Raw genomic sequence first — 16,333 nt, 5'->3', positions numbered from 1 at the left:
CTGAGCTGTGGGATCCAGGGAGAGATTCCAGGTCACTGCGCTGTGGGATCCAGGGGGAGATTCCAGGTCACTGAGCTGTGGGATCCAGGGGAAGGTTCCAGGTCACTGCGCTGTGGGATCCAGGGGGAGATTCCAGGTCACTGAGCTGTGGGATCCAGGGGGAGATTCCAGGTCACTGAGCTGTGGGATTCAGGGGAAGGTTCCAGGTCACTGAGCTGTGGGATCCAGGGAGAGATTCCAGGTCACTGCGCTGTGGGATCCAGGGGGAGATTCCAGGTCACTGCGCTGTGGGATCCAGGGGGAGGTTCCAGGTCACTGCGCTGTGGGATCCAGGGGGAGGTTCCAGGTCACTGCGCTGTGGGATCCAGGGGGAGGTTCCAGGTCACTGCGCTGTGGGATCCAGGGAGAGATTCCAGGTCACTGCGCTGTGGGATCCAGGGGGAGGTTCCAGGTCACTGCGCTGTGGGATCCAGGGGGAGGTTCCAGGTCACTGAGCTGTGGGATCCAGGGGGAGGTTCCAGGTCACTGCGCTGTGGGATTCAGGGGAAGGTTCCAGGTCACTGTGCTGTGGGATCCAGGGGGCGGTTCCAGGTCACTGCGCTGTGGGATCCAGGGGGAGGTTCCAGGTCACTGAGCTGTGGGATCCAGGGGGAGGTTCCAGGTCACTGCGCTGTGGGATCCAGGGAGAGATTCCAGGTCACTGCGCTGTGGGATCCAGGGGGAGGTTCCAGGTCACTGAGCTGTGGGATCCAGGGGGAGGTTCCAGGTCACTGAGCTGTGGGATCCAGGGGGAGGTTCCAGGTCACTGCGCTGTGGGATTCAGGGGAAGGTTCCAGGTCACTGCGCTGTGGGATCCAGGGGGAGATTCCAGGTCACTGCGCTGTGGGATCCAGGGGGAGATTCAAGGTCACTGCGCTGTAGGATCCAGGGGGCGGTTCCAGGTCACTGCACTGTGGGATCCAGGGGAAGATTCCAGGTCACTGCACCGTGGGACCTGGGGGAGAGATTTCTGGTCACTGCACCATGGGACCCATGGGGAGGTTCCACGTCACTGCATCATGGGACCCAGGGGGGAGATTCCAGGTCACTGCACCGTGGGACCTGGGGGAGAGATTTCTGGTCACTGCACTGTGGGATCCAGGGGGAGGTTCCAGGTCACTGCACCATGGGACCCAGGGGGGAGGTTCTGGTCACTGCATAATGGGACCCAGGGGGGAGATTTCTGGTCACTGCACTGTGGGATCCAGGGGGCAGTTCCAGGTCACTGCACCATGGGACCCAGGGGGGAGGTTCTGGTCACTGCACTGTGGGACCCAGGGGGGAGGTTCTGGTCACTGCATCATGAGACCCAGGGGGGAGGTTCTGGTCACTGCACGGTGGGACCCAGGAGGGAGTGGAATCCAGAATTCACTGGCTCTTTGAGGCAGCCGGAGAGTTGCTCACCAAGCCGCAGGAGCAGACAAGGCCGTGGCTCCGCACCCCACGGCAGGGCAGCTGGAGGGGGTGCAGGGGCATCGAGCGGACAGCAGCCGGCTCTCACCCTGCTGCGCACGAGGGCAGCTGGGCTGCATGGGCCAAACAGCCCCAGACAGTCGGTGCTGGAAAGAGTCTTCACGGGGCGCAGACTCCCCCGCGTGCACCCCCAGCCCAGTGGCTGGAAGGCGGGTAGCTCCCTTCCCCGCCACAGAAAGATAATCAAACCCTCCAGGGAACGTTGAGACTGGGCAGCAGATAAAGCAGGGCGTGTGGCGCTAGCGCATTGGCCGTGCTGCTTTTGTGCATTGCAGGAGCCCTAGAAATGCCAACTGGGGCCAGGGCCCTGCCGGGCCGGGCGCTGCACAGACCCTGCCCAAACTCGGCACCACCATGTGCCAGGCACTGCCCAGACCTCAGCAGAGATCAGGGCCCCGCTGTGCCGGGTGCTGCCCAGACCTCAGCTGTGATCAGGACCCAGGCCCCAGGTGCTGCCCAGACCCCAACCGAGATCAGGGTCCCGCTGTGCCAGGCGCTGCACAGACACAGCGCGAGACAGGCCTGGCCCCAAACTCTCAAAGCCAGACAAAAGTGGGATCGTTTTCCCCATTGCACTGGTGGGGAAACTGAGGCACAGAGTGTTGTCATCAGGGAATGTGTGGCACAGCTGGGAACCAGCCCCAGCTCAAGCTGCTGTTTGTAGCTTTAACGAACCGCCCCCCCCCCTGCTCCCCGTCCCGTGTTTTACGGTGAAAAACAAAGTGTCCCGTGCTCAATCAAAGCCAGGCCCCAGGCCCCAGCCCCCCGTGACGCAGGTGGGATCAGTCACAGCGAGAATCCAGGGAGGAACAGGCTGAAACAAACACGGTGTGTTGGCCAGAGATAAGGCGCTGCAGTGGCGCCGGGCAAGACCCGGCTGTTTACACCAAGCCCCAGGCCTCTTTGAAACAGCGGAATAGCACGACCGTGGGGGGGCGCGTAGCTGAGCATCCCGCTCCACCCCCCCAGCCACCCCCACCCCCACCCCCACCACAGACACAGGCATCGCCAGGCGGCTCACATGCTCCTGCAGCCACAGGCCCGCGGGTACATATACACCCCTGCACCCCTACAAACACACGTACAGCCCCGCAGGCAGCTCCTCCCCCTAATACAGGGCCTTCCCTGTCGATACACACACACACACGCTTGTGCGTGCACACACACACTTGTGCACACACATACGTGCTTGTGCACACACAAGCTCCTTGCAGGACAGGGTTGGAACATCCGCCCCTGGGGGCTTTGTCCAGTCTGGGGTTAGGTTCTGTCTTTGGGTCACAGAGGGGCCAGGAGAGGCTGGGGGGGGGGGGCTGTGGGTGGAGAGACAGGGGCTGTGGACATCCTGTGCTCGCAGGGGGTGCAGGCAATGGTTGGGGGGGGGCGTGCATCAGCCATTCCCAGGCTGCTTTCCTCTCTCCCAGCTGCGTATCTCCCACCCACCCCCAGGCCGGATAATCACCCCACACCTAGGGGTCCAGCCCCATTCCTGCCCATTAACCCTTTCCAAGCTGGGGCAGCAAGACAGAATGGGGAGGGAGGCTGATGTCCCATCCCACTGTGGTTGCTGGGAGCTGGGATCACTGAGACTGGGGGGGGGGGGTGGTGGCAGGGGTGCCCCCTTAACCGCAGGGGTGGGAATAAGGCTGGTTGGTTGCTAGGCAACTGCCAGGCTTGGAGGGCCGGAAGCTAGTGGTGTTTTGAGCATCCCCCTGGAAAAGCCAGGGATGCAGGGGGGCCCTGGTCTCCTGGGCTGATCCCCTTCCCCCGGCAGTGCAACGAATTATGAAGGGGGGTATTTAAAGTTCAAAGGAGCCCGTTGTGCAGGGTCTGACACGCTGAGGCCTCGCACCTCGGTTTCCCCAGCTGTCCATTGGGGAGAGTGTTTCTGGGCATGGTCAGCGCTGGGGCAGGGCCTGTCTCTCAGTGGGTCCATGCAGCGCCCCCCTCAAGGCGGGGCCTGATCCCAGTCGGGGGCTGCGCAGCACCCAACCCGATGGGGGCCCTATCCCGGCCGCTGCAGCTGTGGGGCGCGTATTAAAATCCTTCCTCAGCAGCTAACGGAGCTGCCTCTAGGGCTGTGGGATTTTCCCGTAATATTTTCATGATGCTCACACGTGCCTCAGTTTCCCTGGGTACCACAGTGGGGCCCCGCCGAGGCTGCGGGCAGGAGGCTAAGGGCCCTGCTCTGGTGGGAGATGGCTCGGGCGTGGCACACGGGGGCAGGTTGGGCCAGGGAAGAAGGGAGGTACCACGGGCCTGAGATGCTGAGCTGGGAGAGTCCAGGGCATGGCCTGCACCAGCCAGCTACAGAACCCTCCCCCCACACCTGATCTATCGCCCCTCCCCACAGCCACCACCATGCCCCGTGCGTCTGTCCCTCCCCCCCATGCCACTGTCCGTCTGTCCCTGCCTCCCTGTGCCACTGTCCATCTCTCCCTGCCCCCCCGTGCCACTGTCCGTCTGTCCCTGCCCCCCCGTGCCACTGTCCATCTCTCCCTGCCCCCCCCTGTGCCACTGTCCATCTCTCCCTGCCCCCCGTGCCACTGTCCATCTCTCCCTCCCCCCCCGTGCCACTGTCCATCTGTCCCTGCCTCCCTGTGCCACTGTCCGTCTGTCCCTGCCCCCCCGTGCCACTGTCCGTCTGTCCCTGCCCCCCCGTGCCACTGTCCATCTGTCCCTGCCCCCCCGTGCCACTGTCCATCTCTCCCTCCCCCCGTGCCACTGTCCATCTCTCCCTCCCCCCCCGTGCCACTGTCCATCTCTCCCTGCCTCCCTGTGCCACTGTCCGTCTGTCCCTGCCCCCCTGTGCCACTGTCCATCTGTCCCTGCCTCCCTGTGCCACTGTCCGTCTGTCCCTGCCCCCCCGTGCCACTGTTCATCTCTCCCTCCCTCCCTCCCCCTGTGCCACTGTCTGTCTGTCCTACCCATGCCCACACATCCAGAGCCTGCCCGTCTGGCTGCCATGTGGGGTTCCTGTGAGTGGGTCGTGAGCCATCGTGAGGGGGGCTGGGGCAAGTTCAGTGAGACATTTGGGTCTAACCCACGGGGTGGGGGAGCCAGAGTTTGCCTCCCCAAGTGTCTGTGGGGGAGAGGCAGGTTCCCCAGCCAGCGCCTCCCTCTGTGCAGCGGCGGCAGGGCTATGAGGGGACCTCGGCAGACCCTGGGGACCCCTCCAGGGCTCAGGCTCCCCCCCCGCCCTGAGTGCTCCTTCCCCCCAGGGGCCCTGGGGTGGGCACCTCGCTGCCCTCATGGCCCTGGGCAAGCAGCCCCCAGAGTCAGACACAGCAAGGGGGACATGGGGCTCCAGGAGCCGCCCCTCCTCCAGCCCCCCACCCCAAGACGGGATCCTGATGGGGCCCTGACTTGGGGGGGCTGGCTGGGGGCCTGATTCTGGACCCAATAGTGGGGGATTGGGGTGGCAAAGGGCCTGTGACTCCTGACACCAACACGCAGAGCTGGGGGGGGGGGGTGAGACCCTCCCAGCCCCTCCCTGCCCCCACCTGGGGGAGCTTGGCAGCCCCTCCACACACACATTGAGCCCCCCCCAGCGTTGTCACAGCAACCAGTGGGCGGGGCTGAAAATGCACCAGCCAAGAGCCCCATTTGGGGCCAGCCCCCCCCCCCCCCCAGCTAGGGCCAGAGCAGCTGCTGCCACCTGGTGGTCTCTGAAGGGGACGAACCAGTTGCCAGAAATGGAGTGGGGGGTGCTGGGAAAATCCCTCCACCCCCGACTGGGCCTGCCCCAGATTTGCCCAGGGAACAGACCAGACCCGGCTTGCTGGGGTGGGGGGTTTATTGGAAGAAAAGCCCCGCGGGGGGCAGAGCATCCAGGATTCAGAGCCCCCCCCCCGCTGAGAGGGAGAACCCCCAGCACAGACCCCCCCTTAGTGGGGGCCCCTCCCAGGAGCACTGGTTCAATCCACCCCCCCCCCCCCCCCGGGAACTGCCTGTTCCCCAGGCACCCCCCTCCCCCAGGAGCAGGACAGCTGGGGAAACCGAGCCCAGCCAATCCTAGCAGCTCCCCCCGACAGGCTCTCGCTCCTGGCTGCAGGGCAAGGGGGGGGGCAGGAGGGGGGACAAATCCACAGACTGGCGGGGGGGCAGCCTTGATCCCAGGGGTGCTGAGTCCCCTTCTGGGTCAAGGCACTGGTGGCCCAGGCAGGGGAAACGAAGCAGGAGGGGAGAGAGGGGGAGGGGGGAGATCAGGGTGAGAGGCTGCCAGAGGTGCTAGGAGGGGGGGAAAGCGGGGGACTGGGAACACTGGGGGAGGGGCAGCTCAGGAGTGCAGGGGGATGCTGCAGGAGAGGGTAGAAGGGGCCCGGGGGCTGAAGGGAGTGGGGAGGTGGCCGGGCGGGGGAAGGCCGGGGGGCTCTGAGGGAGGGGAGGCGGGGCTCTGTGGGAAGGGCTGAGCCGGGGGGGGCGGGGGCTCGAGGGGGCTTGGGGTCCCTTGCGGCGGAGCACGAAGTCGAAGTTGGCGGCTGGATTCATGGCGTAGAAGGCGTTCGCTCCATCGGGGATCAGCAGTTCTGGAGGGTCAGGGGAGAGCGTAAGGGGGGGGCGCAACCGTGCCAGAGCCCCCTCACCTGCTCACAACAGTGCCGGCCCCGCCCCCTCCACCCGCCTTCGCCCCCAACCCCTCTGACACCTCCCCTCCCCCGTCGTCTCACCCCTCCCCATGCGCTCCCCCTTACGGCCCTCGACGCTAGCAACACCCCTGCCCTGCCCCGATAACTCCCCTCCCCCGCCGCCTCATCCCCCCGTGCTCCCAGCTGCGCCCCCCTCACCTCTGCCACCCCCCAGCAGCTGCAGGAGCTGGAAGTCTCCGGGTGGGGTCCCCTCCAGGCTGTGTTTCTGCAGAGCTCGCAGCACCACAGCTGGGGTCTTGTCCTGGCTGGTCAGCTGGGCGGGAGGGGGCGCAGGATTAGGGGGGGCGGGGCAGAGCATGCAGGGTGGGGACACAGGGCAGCAGGGCAGGTCAGAGGCAGCCCCCCCCCTCCCCCGCCGTCCAGGGGCAGGGGCCTCGCAGGGCGCCCTCACCAGGATGCTCTTGTAGAGGCTGCCCTGGGCGTTCTCCAGGCTGACCCGCACGATGCACGAGTCCGCCCCCTGCTGGTTGTAGAGGGGCGAGCAGGGGCGGCGGGCGAGGGGGGAGGGCGGCTCCTCAGGGGGGCAGGCGCTCAGTGGCAACTCCAGCAGGCTCTGTGCAGGAGGGGGGAGGGGGGAAATAGGAGCTGGTGAAAGAGCTGTAACACCCCCCCCTGCTGTAACCACTAGTCCCCACTCCCCCCCACAGAGCTGGGGGTAGAACCCGGCTGTCCTGGCTCCCAGTCCCCCTCCCCCCCATCACTGGAGCCCAGCAGGTACCAGCCTTTGCACTGAGGCAGGACGGCCGAACCCCCCTCCTCCCCCCACCCCCACTGCAGCCGAGTCTGATCCACCCTGGCTGGCCCCCACCCCTCAGTACCTTGCAGAGGGGCCCCATCAGCTCCAGCAAGCCAGGGGCACTGGGCCCCTCATCAGCCTCGCAGCTGCTGCCGATGCCAGAGGGAGAGATGCCGCTTTTCGGGGAGGGCAGCCGGGGGGGCAGGGCCTCGGCCCCCAGCAGGAGCCTGGGGGGATACAGCGAGGGTGAATGGGCAAGAAAGGGCTGAGAGGGACTGGGGGGGAGAAGCTGCCCCCCCAATTCTCCATCCCTCTCCAGACGCCAGTTCTGCCCACCACAACCCCCCCAAATCCCTGCACCTCTAGCCCCTCGCCCACATGAGTGTGGGGATTTTGCTAGTAGTTTTATGACTATGAGGGGTGCCTCAGTTTCCCCATAGACACTGCCTAGCCAGCCACGAGACTGACAAGAAAAGGGAGGCAAAGCCTGCCAAGAAACGCCCCTCGGCACCCCGGGAGCGGAGCAGGATCAACCCCCTCTGAGTGGGGGATGTAGGAAGCCAGAGAGAGCCCCCAAGGGAAACTGAGGCAGGCTGGCCACACCCAGGGGAGTAACCACTCTCAAGCTCACTGGGCAGCGCTCCTGGTGCCCGTAGCTACTGTTGCTCAGTGGGGGGAAGCTGCTCACAGACTCCGCCTGGAGAGCCCAGGCCTGCGAGCGGCGCGAGGCCCAGGGCACCCCGGAGACGCCCGTCGGGCAGGAGCACGGTGCTGCGGGTTCCCGGCCGGCCCGGCAGGGACTCACGAGCTGAAGCGTTTGCTGAGGCTGCGTCTCACACGGGGCGAGCTGGGGCAGGAGTCGGCCGGGGGCTCGATGAGCCGTGAGATCCGGTAGCTGGAGAGGGGCGGGGGGGGGGGGGCGTCAGTGCCACAGCTGTCCTGCCCCCCGGCTTCTGCTGCTCTCCTGTCCTTGCACCATGGAGGGGGCAGCTCCCCAGGGATTCCCCACTCTACCCCTCCCCCACTGCCCCCCTCAGGCCTCCCTCCTCAGACTTCCCCCCACTGCCCCTTCCCCATAATCCCGTCAGGCCTCTTCCCTGCCCCCACTGTCCCCTCAGGCCTCTCCCTGGCCTGGAACTCCCTGCTCTTTGACACCCTCGTTTGCCTCCCCCCTGTGACCCGTGGCCCCCACCCCCACCTCAGTACCTCTGCTCCTCCGAGAGCCGGCCCTGGCGCTGGAAGGCGGCCAGGACGGGGGGGTTGGGGCGCAGGGCGTAGCCCCCACAGGACGCCTGCAGCCGCTGGATCCGCAGCAGGATCTCTGCCTCCTAGGCCCGGGCACGGGGTGAGACGGGGTTCGGGGCTCCTGCTCCCCAGCTCCCAGCCCGTCCCCGCCATCTGCCCAGCCCCCCACCCCCTCCTGTTCCCCATTGCCCCCCAGCCTCCCATCCCCCCAGCTCCCATCCAACATCTCACGAGCCCCCTATCCCCATCCTCCCCCAGCCTCCCCTCCTCCCCCAGCCTCCCATTCCCACAACCTCCTCCCCCCTCCCGTCGGTCCCGTGTGCCCCCAGTCCTCATTGTTACCACCTGCCTCCTGTCCACCGCCCCCCCCAGCTCCCATCCCCCAACTCTCCAATACTTCCACCAATAGATCAAAGACCCCTGGAGTCATGATTCCTAGTGCTCCTCCCCCCCCAAGTCCACTGGACCCCACCCCCTCCCTCTGCTCTCCCTGCCAGCCCCCCCACCCCCTCCCCCTCTCCCTGCCAGCCCCCCCACCCCCTCCCTCCTCTCCCCCAGCCCCCCACCCCCTCCCGCTGCTCTCCCTGCCAGCCCCCCCACCCCCTCCCGCTGCTCTCCCTGCCAGCCCCCCCACCCCCTCCCGCTGCTCTCCCTGCCAGCCCCCCCACCCCCTCCCTCTGCTCTCCCTGCCAGCCCCCCCACCCCCTCCCTCTGCTCTCCCTGCCAGCCCCCCCACCCCCTCCCTCTGCTCTCCCTGCCAGCCCCCCAACCCCTCCCGCTGCTCTCCCTGCCAGCCCCCCCACCCCCTCCCGCTGCTCTCCCTGCCAGCCCCTGCCCCCACTCACCTTCCGTCTCTTGTCAAAGTTGATGAGCCCCCCCTGGGTGGAATGGGAGAGAGAATGTGAGCGGGGGTGGGGTGCCCTGTGTTTCCATTTGGGGGTAGCCTGGGAAGGGGCAGGCCCTGGGGGGGTACAGGGCCGGGCTGAGCCCGGGAGCCCCCGCTACTCACCTCCAGGAGATCCGGGAGTGCCGTATCCAGCATGACCAGATCTGTCAAGAAGGTGCCGAGGTACGGGACAGTGCCCGGGGGGGGCGGCTGGAGGAGGTAGGGTCCAGGTCACCCACACAGCTTGGGACAGCCCCGCCCCTCTCCCCCCTGCTACCCCATCCCCACTTGCCCCCCGAGCTCTGCCGGTCCCCTCAGTCCTGACCCACAGGCCCTGCCCTCCCAGCCCTGGGCCCCCCTGCCCTCCCAGCCCTGCTGCTCCTGCTCACTCCCACGTCAGGGCCCCAGTCCCCAGACAGAGGCCCCATCGCTCACCACGGGCTTCTCCGGGGCAGTCGGTTTTGGAGTCACTTTGCGGGGGGCGCGGGGGCTGGTGGCTCTGTCGGGAACGCCCTGGGCAGCATCTGCCTGTGCAGAGACGGGACCGGCAGGGCTCAGCAGAAATAACCAGCAGGCGCCTCCGGTCCATGGAGCAAAATCCCCCTGCCTGGGCACAGCACCCCACGGGGCCCCCCTCCCCCACTGAGCCCTCTGCCCCACGCCTTGAGCCCCAGCACCCCACGGCACGGCCCCGGCACCAGGTACCTGCAGCAGGATTTCCCGGCAGCTCAGGTGGTTCTTGTCGTTCGAGAAGATCTGCGAGAGCTTCCGGAAGGTGCCCATGGTTTCCCTGGGGGAAACCGAGGCAGGATTCTTTCCACAGATGCACCCGCAAGCCCCTCCCCCAATCCTCAGGCCCCCTGCCCCCTCCTGACACCATCCTCACCCTGGCACCCAACGTACCACCCCGTGCTCCTGCCAAGCCACACGGGGCCAGGGTCTGAGAGCTGCCGCTCCCCAGCGCTGGATGGCCCCCGCCCGCTGTAACAGCACCCTCCCCCCAACCCTCAGCACTCACCGGCTGAGGGCGGCCCAGGTCCTCTTGAGCCGGTGCACGGGGCTGGACTGCAGGGCGGAGAGCACGGCTCGCAGGGAGGAGAAGTTCCGCAGAAAGAAACAGTGCTGGGGGGAGAAGGGGAGTCAGTGGCGTTCAGCTGCCCCCCCAGCCCTGCTGGAGGCCCCCCGAACCCCCCACACCTCTGCTACACAAGTCCAGAAAATACTGGACTCCCTCTCCCAGCCCCAACCTCCCCCTTCCTTACCTAGAGACATGCCCCACGGCCTCCCACCCCCTCCGCGGTGCCCTGCCCCCACCTGGGCGATGGCGACCCACTTGTCCAGCAGCCGGGCTCTCTGCGGCGCACGGAGCTGCACGTCCCCCAGCACAGAGGCGCTGACGCAGCCGGCGACGGCGTTGAACTGGGCCACGGTGGCGCGGACGCTGGGGGCGGCCCCCTCGCCCCCCTTGCGGTCCCGCTGCGACCACACACAGCCCAGGCAGTGGAACGGCTGCACCCGGACAAACAGCTCCTGGGGCAGAGAGGGAGCAGGGGAGGGGGGCTGTGCCTCGTGCCCGGGCACAGCGAAGGAACAAAACCCAGGAGTCCTGGCCCCCAACCCCCCCCCTCACTCTAACCACTAGCGCCCACTCCCCTCCCAGAGCTGTGCACAGAGTGCAGGAGTCCTGGCTCCTAGCCCCCCTGCTCTAACCACTAGACCCCACTCCCATCCCAGAGCTGGGAACCCAGGAGTCTTGGCTCCCAGCCCCTGCACCCTCCTCTAACCACTAGACCCAACTCCCTTCCCACAGCTGGGAACCCAGGAGTCTTGGCTCCCAGCCCCTGCACCCTCCTCTAACCACTAGACCCCACTCCCTTCCCACAGCTGGGAACCCAGGAGTCTTGGCTCCCAGCCCCTGCACCCTCCTCTAACCACTAGACCCAACTCCCTTCCCACAGCTGGGAACCCAGGAGTCTTGGCTCCCAGCCCCTGCACCCTCCTCTAACCACTAGACCCCACTCCCTTCCCACAGCTGGGGAGAGAACGTAGGAGTCCTGCCCCGCAGGCCCCACTTACTACATCCATTAGCGTGAGCTGTTCGGCCACCTCCTCCGCACTGAATGACAGGAGCTCGGGGGGCTCCCCACAGCCCTCTGGCCCCCCCTCAACCCCCAACGCCAGCAGACCAGCCCCGGGGGAGTCACAGCCTGCAGGGGAGACAGCACAGGGGCCTGTGAGGGGGACATGAGCTGAGGGAGTCTGGCCAAAAGGCGGGCAGAGGCAGGATCAGGACAGGCGGAAGAGGGGCTGTAGCCAGGGGAACAGGTGTTGGTGGAAGGAGCTGGGAGGGGGACAGGTGCTGGGGGGTTGTCATTGGGGGACAGGCAGAGGCAGGGCTTGTAGCTGGGGAACAGGCAGAGGTGGGGGACAGGCGGAGGCGGGGGACAGGCGGAGGCGGGGAACAGGCAGAGGTGGGGGACAGGCGGAGGCGGGGGACAGGCGGAGGCGGGGAACAGGCAGAGGTGGGGGACAGGCGGAGGCAGGGGATTGTAACCAGCAGACAGGGGAGGCAGGAGTTGTAGCTGGGGGACAGGCAGAAGCGGGGCTTGTAGCTGGGGAACAGGCGGAGGTGGAGGACAGGCGGAGGCAGGGGATTGTAACCAGCAGACAGGGGAGGCAGGAGTTGTAGCTGGGGGACAGGCAGAGGTGGAGGACAGGCGGAGGCGGGGGATTGTAACCAGCAGACAGGGGAGGCAGGAGTTGTAGCTGGGGGACAGGCAGAAGCGGGGCTTATAGCCGGGCAACAGGCAGAAGTGGTGGTAGTGGGGGGGGGGGCTCTTACCCTCAGGCTCCACCTGTTCCCCTCCTGGCTTCTCCTGGAAGCTCTGCAGTAGCCCTTTGGCCCGCACACACCCCTCTGAGCCTGGGGCTGCCTGGCTCAAGTAGCCATGGAGCCGGCGCAGGCTGGGGTGCTGGGGGGGGTCCCGGAAATCTTCAGGGTGCTCATGCAGCCAGAGCTCCAGCACCTGCAGCACGGCCCTGGAGGGAAGGGGGGGATCAGTCCTGGCAAAGGGGGCAGATCAAGCTCTGAGGCTCTTCCCTCTAGGGCTGGGGAGGTCCCTGTAACTCCCGGAGCTGGTCTGAGACCCCCCACTCGAATCCAGAATAGCCCACTGGGTTGGGTGGACAAGAGCCCCCCCACAGCCAGGCCTGCAGGGCTCTCGCCTCCCAGCCTGCCCAGGGACTGGGGTGGGGGATCCCCAGTTTCACTTGTCCAGGGCCGGGGGGGGGCTCCCATATCCATGTCCCCAGGGCGCACCTTCCAAGTGGGGGAATCTCAGTGGTTACCCCAGGGCTCATCAGTTGGGGGGGGAATACAAGCAGCACCCCCCCTCTTGGGACTCACCTGTCGGGTCCCAGTGGCAGCAGCAGCTCCAGCACCTGGCCGGGGGTGGTGAATGCGTGGTAGGTGGCCAGGAAGCTGGGGACGTAGCCAGGGTCGCCCTCCGCGCTGGCAGAGACCAGGCCCCTCACCAGCTGGGGCAGGGTCCCAGCGCGCAGGCGGCGCAGCTTGCAGGTGCGGTACTGCACGAAGGGGCAGGGGACGTCTGCTGCAGCCTGGAGGGGAGGGGGAGCAGCGGGGGGCGGTGAGAGATTGAATGGGCAGAGAGCGGGACGGACGGACAGATGGAGCGTGAGAAAGAGAACAGAGGGTGTGAGGGAGGGAAGGAAGGACAGACAGATAGCCGGGGCGCCGGGTACAGAGAGAACGAGACAGAAGCCTAGAAGGAATCATTACATGCTCCTCTGGGGTGGAGCATGGAGGCTGATGCTACAGGAACCCCTGGCCTGGAACAGAAATGCAGCCACCTCTGGGGTGGAGCACAGCGGCTGTTTGTAACAACACTGCGCAGCAGCTTAAGTCCGGCTGTGAAGAATTGCAGCTCCCAGTGAAAACGAATGACCCAGCACCCCCTGCTGGGCTCCCTGCCACCCCCCTGTAGCTGGTGCTGCCCCCCCCCCCCCCGTACCAGCAGGCAGGGTCCGCCGTTGGCTGCTGGCTCCGCCCTCACCCGTTGCAGAGTGACACTGTAGACGGCCCCATCTTCCACCTCTTCACCCCACTCCTGGAGGGACTCCTAAGGGGAGAACAGACCTGACCTAGCCAGCACTCACCACACACAGAGGGGGTGCAGCTGGGGAGCGGCAGTGGAGTCTAATGGTTAGAGCAGAGGGAACTGGGAACCAGGACTCCTCGATTTTCGTCAGTGTTCCTTCTCATTTTTTACAGCCATTTGTAGAATGAACATTGTTATGTGCACCAACATGGGGGTTCGGGCTGTGGGAGGTGGCTCAGGGCTCGGCTAGAGGGCTGGGGTGAAAGGGGGTGAGGGCTCAGGCTAGGGGTGCAGGCTCTGGGGTTGGCCACACATGAGGGGTTTATGGTCTGGTGCAGGAGGGGGTGAGGGCTCCCACCAAGGGTGCAGGCTCTGGGGTGGGACAAGTGATGTGGGGTTTGGGGTGCAAGCTGCCCTGAGCCTGTGGCTGGGAGAGGGGATTCTCTCCTCCCCACAGCAGCACCTGGGCTGGGGGAGAACAGCTCCCCAGCTGCAGCCCTGCACACCCCATCTTGCTCCCTGCCCCCCCAGCCCTTCCACTCTCCAGATCCTTGGGGCTGGGCGTCTTAGAGGGAACACTGTTTCTGTCCCTAGAGCTAGGAGGACAGTGAGGTCTAGGGGTTAGAGCAGCATGGGGGGGCTGGGAGTCAGGACTCAGGTCCTCTCTCTGGCTCTGCCACAGATGCAATATGTGACCCTGGGTGAATCTCTTTGCCTTTTGGTGCCTCAGTTTCCCCCCATGTATAATACCACCTCTCACAGGAGCCAGGGCCCTGACACTTGGGAGGTGCAAATGCAACTTCTGTAGGTGTCCCCAGAGTGATGAGGGTTAGTGGGGGCCCCTCACCCCACCCTGTGTGCAGCCATCCTGCGTCTAGGGCTCCGGCAGTTGGGGTGGATGGTGGTGCAGTACCGCCCCTGCCTGCGGGCGGCGCCTCACTCCACCTGCGCCCAGAAGCGGGGGAAGAGGTTCGGGGTGTGAATCTACAGGACAGATGGGGAAACTGAGGCACGGAATGGATTTGGAATAGACTAGAACCAGGGGTCCCCATTGCACAACGCACGGGGGCGGGATGGGGGGGGGGACTTGGCTGCCCTGGACGCCCCCCACTCCCCTTTCCACCCGCGGCTCAGGGAGCCAGAGCCGCCCAACCGGTCCAGCCAGGTCAGCGCCCCCCCCTCCCCCGCAGCGCTGCGGGCGGTTCTGCTCTCTACGCTTTCCCCCGCCCTGCCCCCCACCACAGTCGGAGGCGGGAGGAGGGGCGCTGCCCTCCCCAGGGGTCGCAAGTCGCCCCCCCCCCCGCGCTCAAGGATGTGGGGCTGGCGCCCGGCGCCCCGATCCCCATAGGGCGGCGGGTTCCCACCTGGGAGTGGGAGAAGTGTCCCCCCCCTCGCTTCGCACCCCAGCGCCCCTCCCCCGTCACTCAGCCGCCCCCCGACACTCAGCGCCCCTCCCTCTGGCACCCATCCCCCCCCCCCCCAGGCCACCCAGCCTCCCTCCCCCCGGCCAACCAGCTCCCCCCGACACTCAGCGCCCCTCCCTCTGGCACCCATCCCCCCCCCCCGGCCACCCAGCCTCCCTGCCCCCGGCCAACCAGCTCCCCCGACACTCAGCGCCCCTCCCTCTGGCACCCATCCCCCCCCCCCCGGCCACCCAGCCTCCCTGCCCCCGGCCAACCAGCTCCCCCGACACTCAGCGCCCCTCCCTCTGGCACCCATCCCCCCCCCCCCCCCCCCGGCCACTGGCAGCGCCTCCCCGCCCCGGCAGACACCTCCCCCCCCCCCGCACTCAGCGCCCCCGCCCGCAGCCCAGTCGCGGGATCGGCCCCCGGTCCGATGTCCCTGGGTTCACCCCCCCCCCCCCGGTACCATGGACGCTCCGGCGCCGGCGCTGGATCGCCGCGTCCGCCCTTGACTCGGCGGCGCCGGGAAGGTCTCGGCGGCTGCAGCCCCGGGCGGGGAAGGGCCGGGCCACTGGCGGGGAGGAAGGGGGGGTTGCAACGCAGGAGTCCCGGCCCCGAGACCCAGCGGGAATCAGGACGGGGTGTGGTTGGGGGCTCTGAGCAGGAGCCGGGCAGCCTAGCGGAGAGACTGTGGGGCACCAGGGGCGCTGTGGGGCAGGAGCCGTGGGGCAGGGCTGAGGGGCACCAGCGGGGCTGTGGGCAGGAGCTGTGGGGCAGGGCTGAGGGGCACCAGGGGCGCTGTGGGGCAGGAGCCGTGGGGCAGGGCTGAGGGGCACCAGCAGGGCTGTGGGCAGGAGCTGTGGGGCAGGGCTGAGGGGTACCAGGGGCACTGTGGGGCAGGAGCCGTGGGGCAGGGCTGAGTGGCACCAGGGGCGCTGTGGGGCAGGAGCCGTGGGGCAGGGCTGAGGGGTACCAGGGGCGCTGAGGGGCAGGGCTGAGGGGTGGGAGGGATCCAGGGTTGCGCGGATGCAGCTGACGCTGGGGGGCCGCAGCGCGGCAGAGGCTGGATGGAGTTTCTGGTGCTCGGTGCCCCGGGAGAAGATGCCGCCTGGGGGTCACAGCTTGGGCCAGCCGGGCAGGGGCAGAAGAGTTGCCGGGGAACACAGGCTGGGGTCGAGCAGGGGCAATGCCCTGGAGGACCACCCCCATGCTCCACTGCCACCGCTGGGGGTCCCTGGGGCAACATGGGGGCACAGCGGGCTGGAGGGGGATGTCCCATTCCAACACCCCTTGGGGAAACCTGGCTTCCTCTTCCTGGGAGGGGGCACGCCTTGCTGGGGCCCCTTTCTGCCCCGGCAGTGGGGCACTGGGGGTGGTGTCTTGCCAGGGGCACTCGTCCAGCCCCACAGAGCCGCCGCTGCTCAGAGAGGGACAGGTCCAAGCCCCCTTTCTGATGGGGGAGACTGAGGTGTGCGGGGGCAAAGAGGCTTGGGAGGGGTTGGACGCTCGGCCCCCACAGCACTGCGGGTGGGATGGAGGGGGAGGGTTAGAGGGTCAGGGGTGGAGCAGAGCCTCCAGGGGAAGAAATCGGCCACTGGGCCCCCCCAACGGCGAGCGGCCCTCGGAGTACGGTTTCCACAGCCAGCAGCACCAGGGGGTGCCATGCTGGCTAGCAGGCCCAGCAGGGGGCGCTCTCCCAGGCAGTGCTAGGGGGCGCTATGCTGCCGGGGGGCGGGGGGAGAGAGATCCCCGTCACTCTCCCAGGCAGTGCTAGGGGGGCTATG

General features: G+C 67.2%; 1 protein-coding gene across 1 annotated transcript; it reads right to left on the bottom strand.

The window, feature by feature from the left end:
* Positions 1-5,303: 5,303 nt before the first annotated feature.
* On the bottom strand, positions 5,304-15,134 carry RGL3 (ral guanine nucleotide dissociation stimulator like 3). The gene is made up of 17 exons (XM_075902337.2): positions 15,016-15,134; positions 13,060-13,167; positions 12,435-12,646; positions 11,871-12,067; positions 11,105-11,235; positions 10,343-10,558; positions 10,047-10,150; positions 9,734-9,818; positions 9,464-9,556; positions 9,152-9,238; positions 8,988-9,020; positions 8,104-8,225; positions 7,703-7,792; positions 6,980-7,124; positions 6,553-6,714; positions 6,300-6,414; positions 5,304-6,041 (listed from the first exon to the last, which is right to left on the bottom strand). The coding sequence occupies exons 1-17, from the start codon at positions 15,016-15,018 to the stop codon at positions 5,743-5,745; spliced, it is 2,202 nt and encodes a 733-aa protein (XP_075758452.2). The 5' UTR covers positions 15,019-15,134; the 3' UTR covers positions 5,304-5,742.
* Between the last annotated feature and the right edge of the window lie 1,199 nt (positions 15,135-16,333).

Source organism: Pelodiscus sinensis, chromosome 31, assembly GCF_052426305.1.
Source record: "Pelodiscus sinensis isolate ZL-2025 chromosome 31, ASM5242630v1, whole genome shotgun sequence".
NCBI lineage: Eukaryota > Metazoa > Chordata > Testudines > Trionychidae > Pelodiscus > Pelodiscus sinensis.
This window is presented reverse-complemented; position numbering and strand designations above follow the sequence as displayed.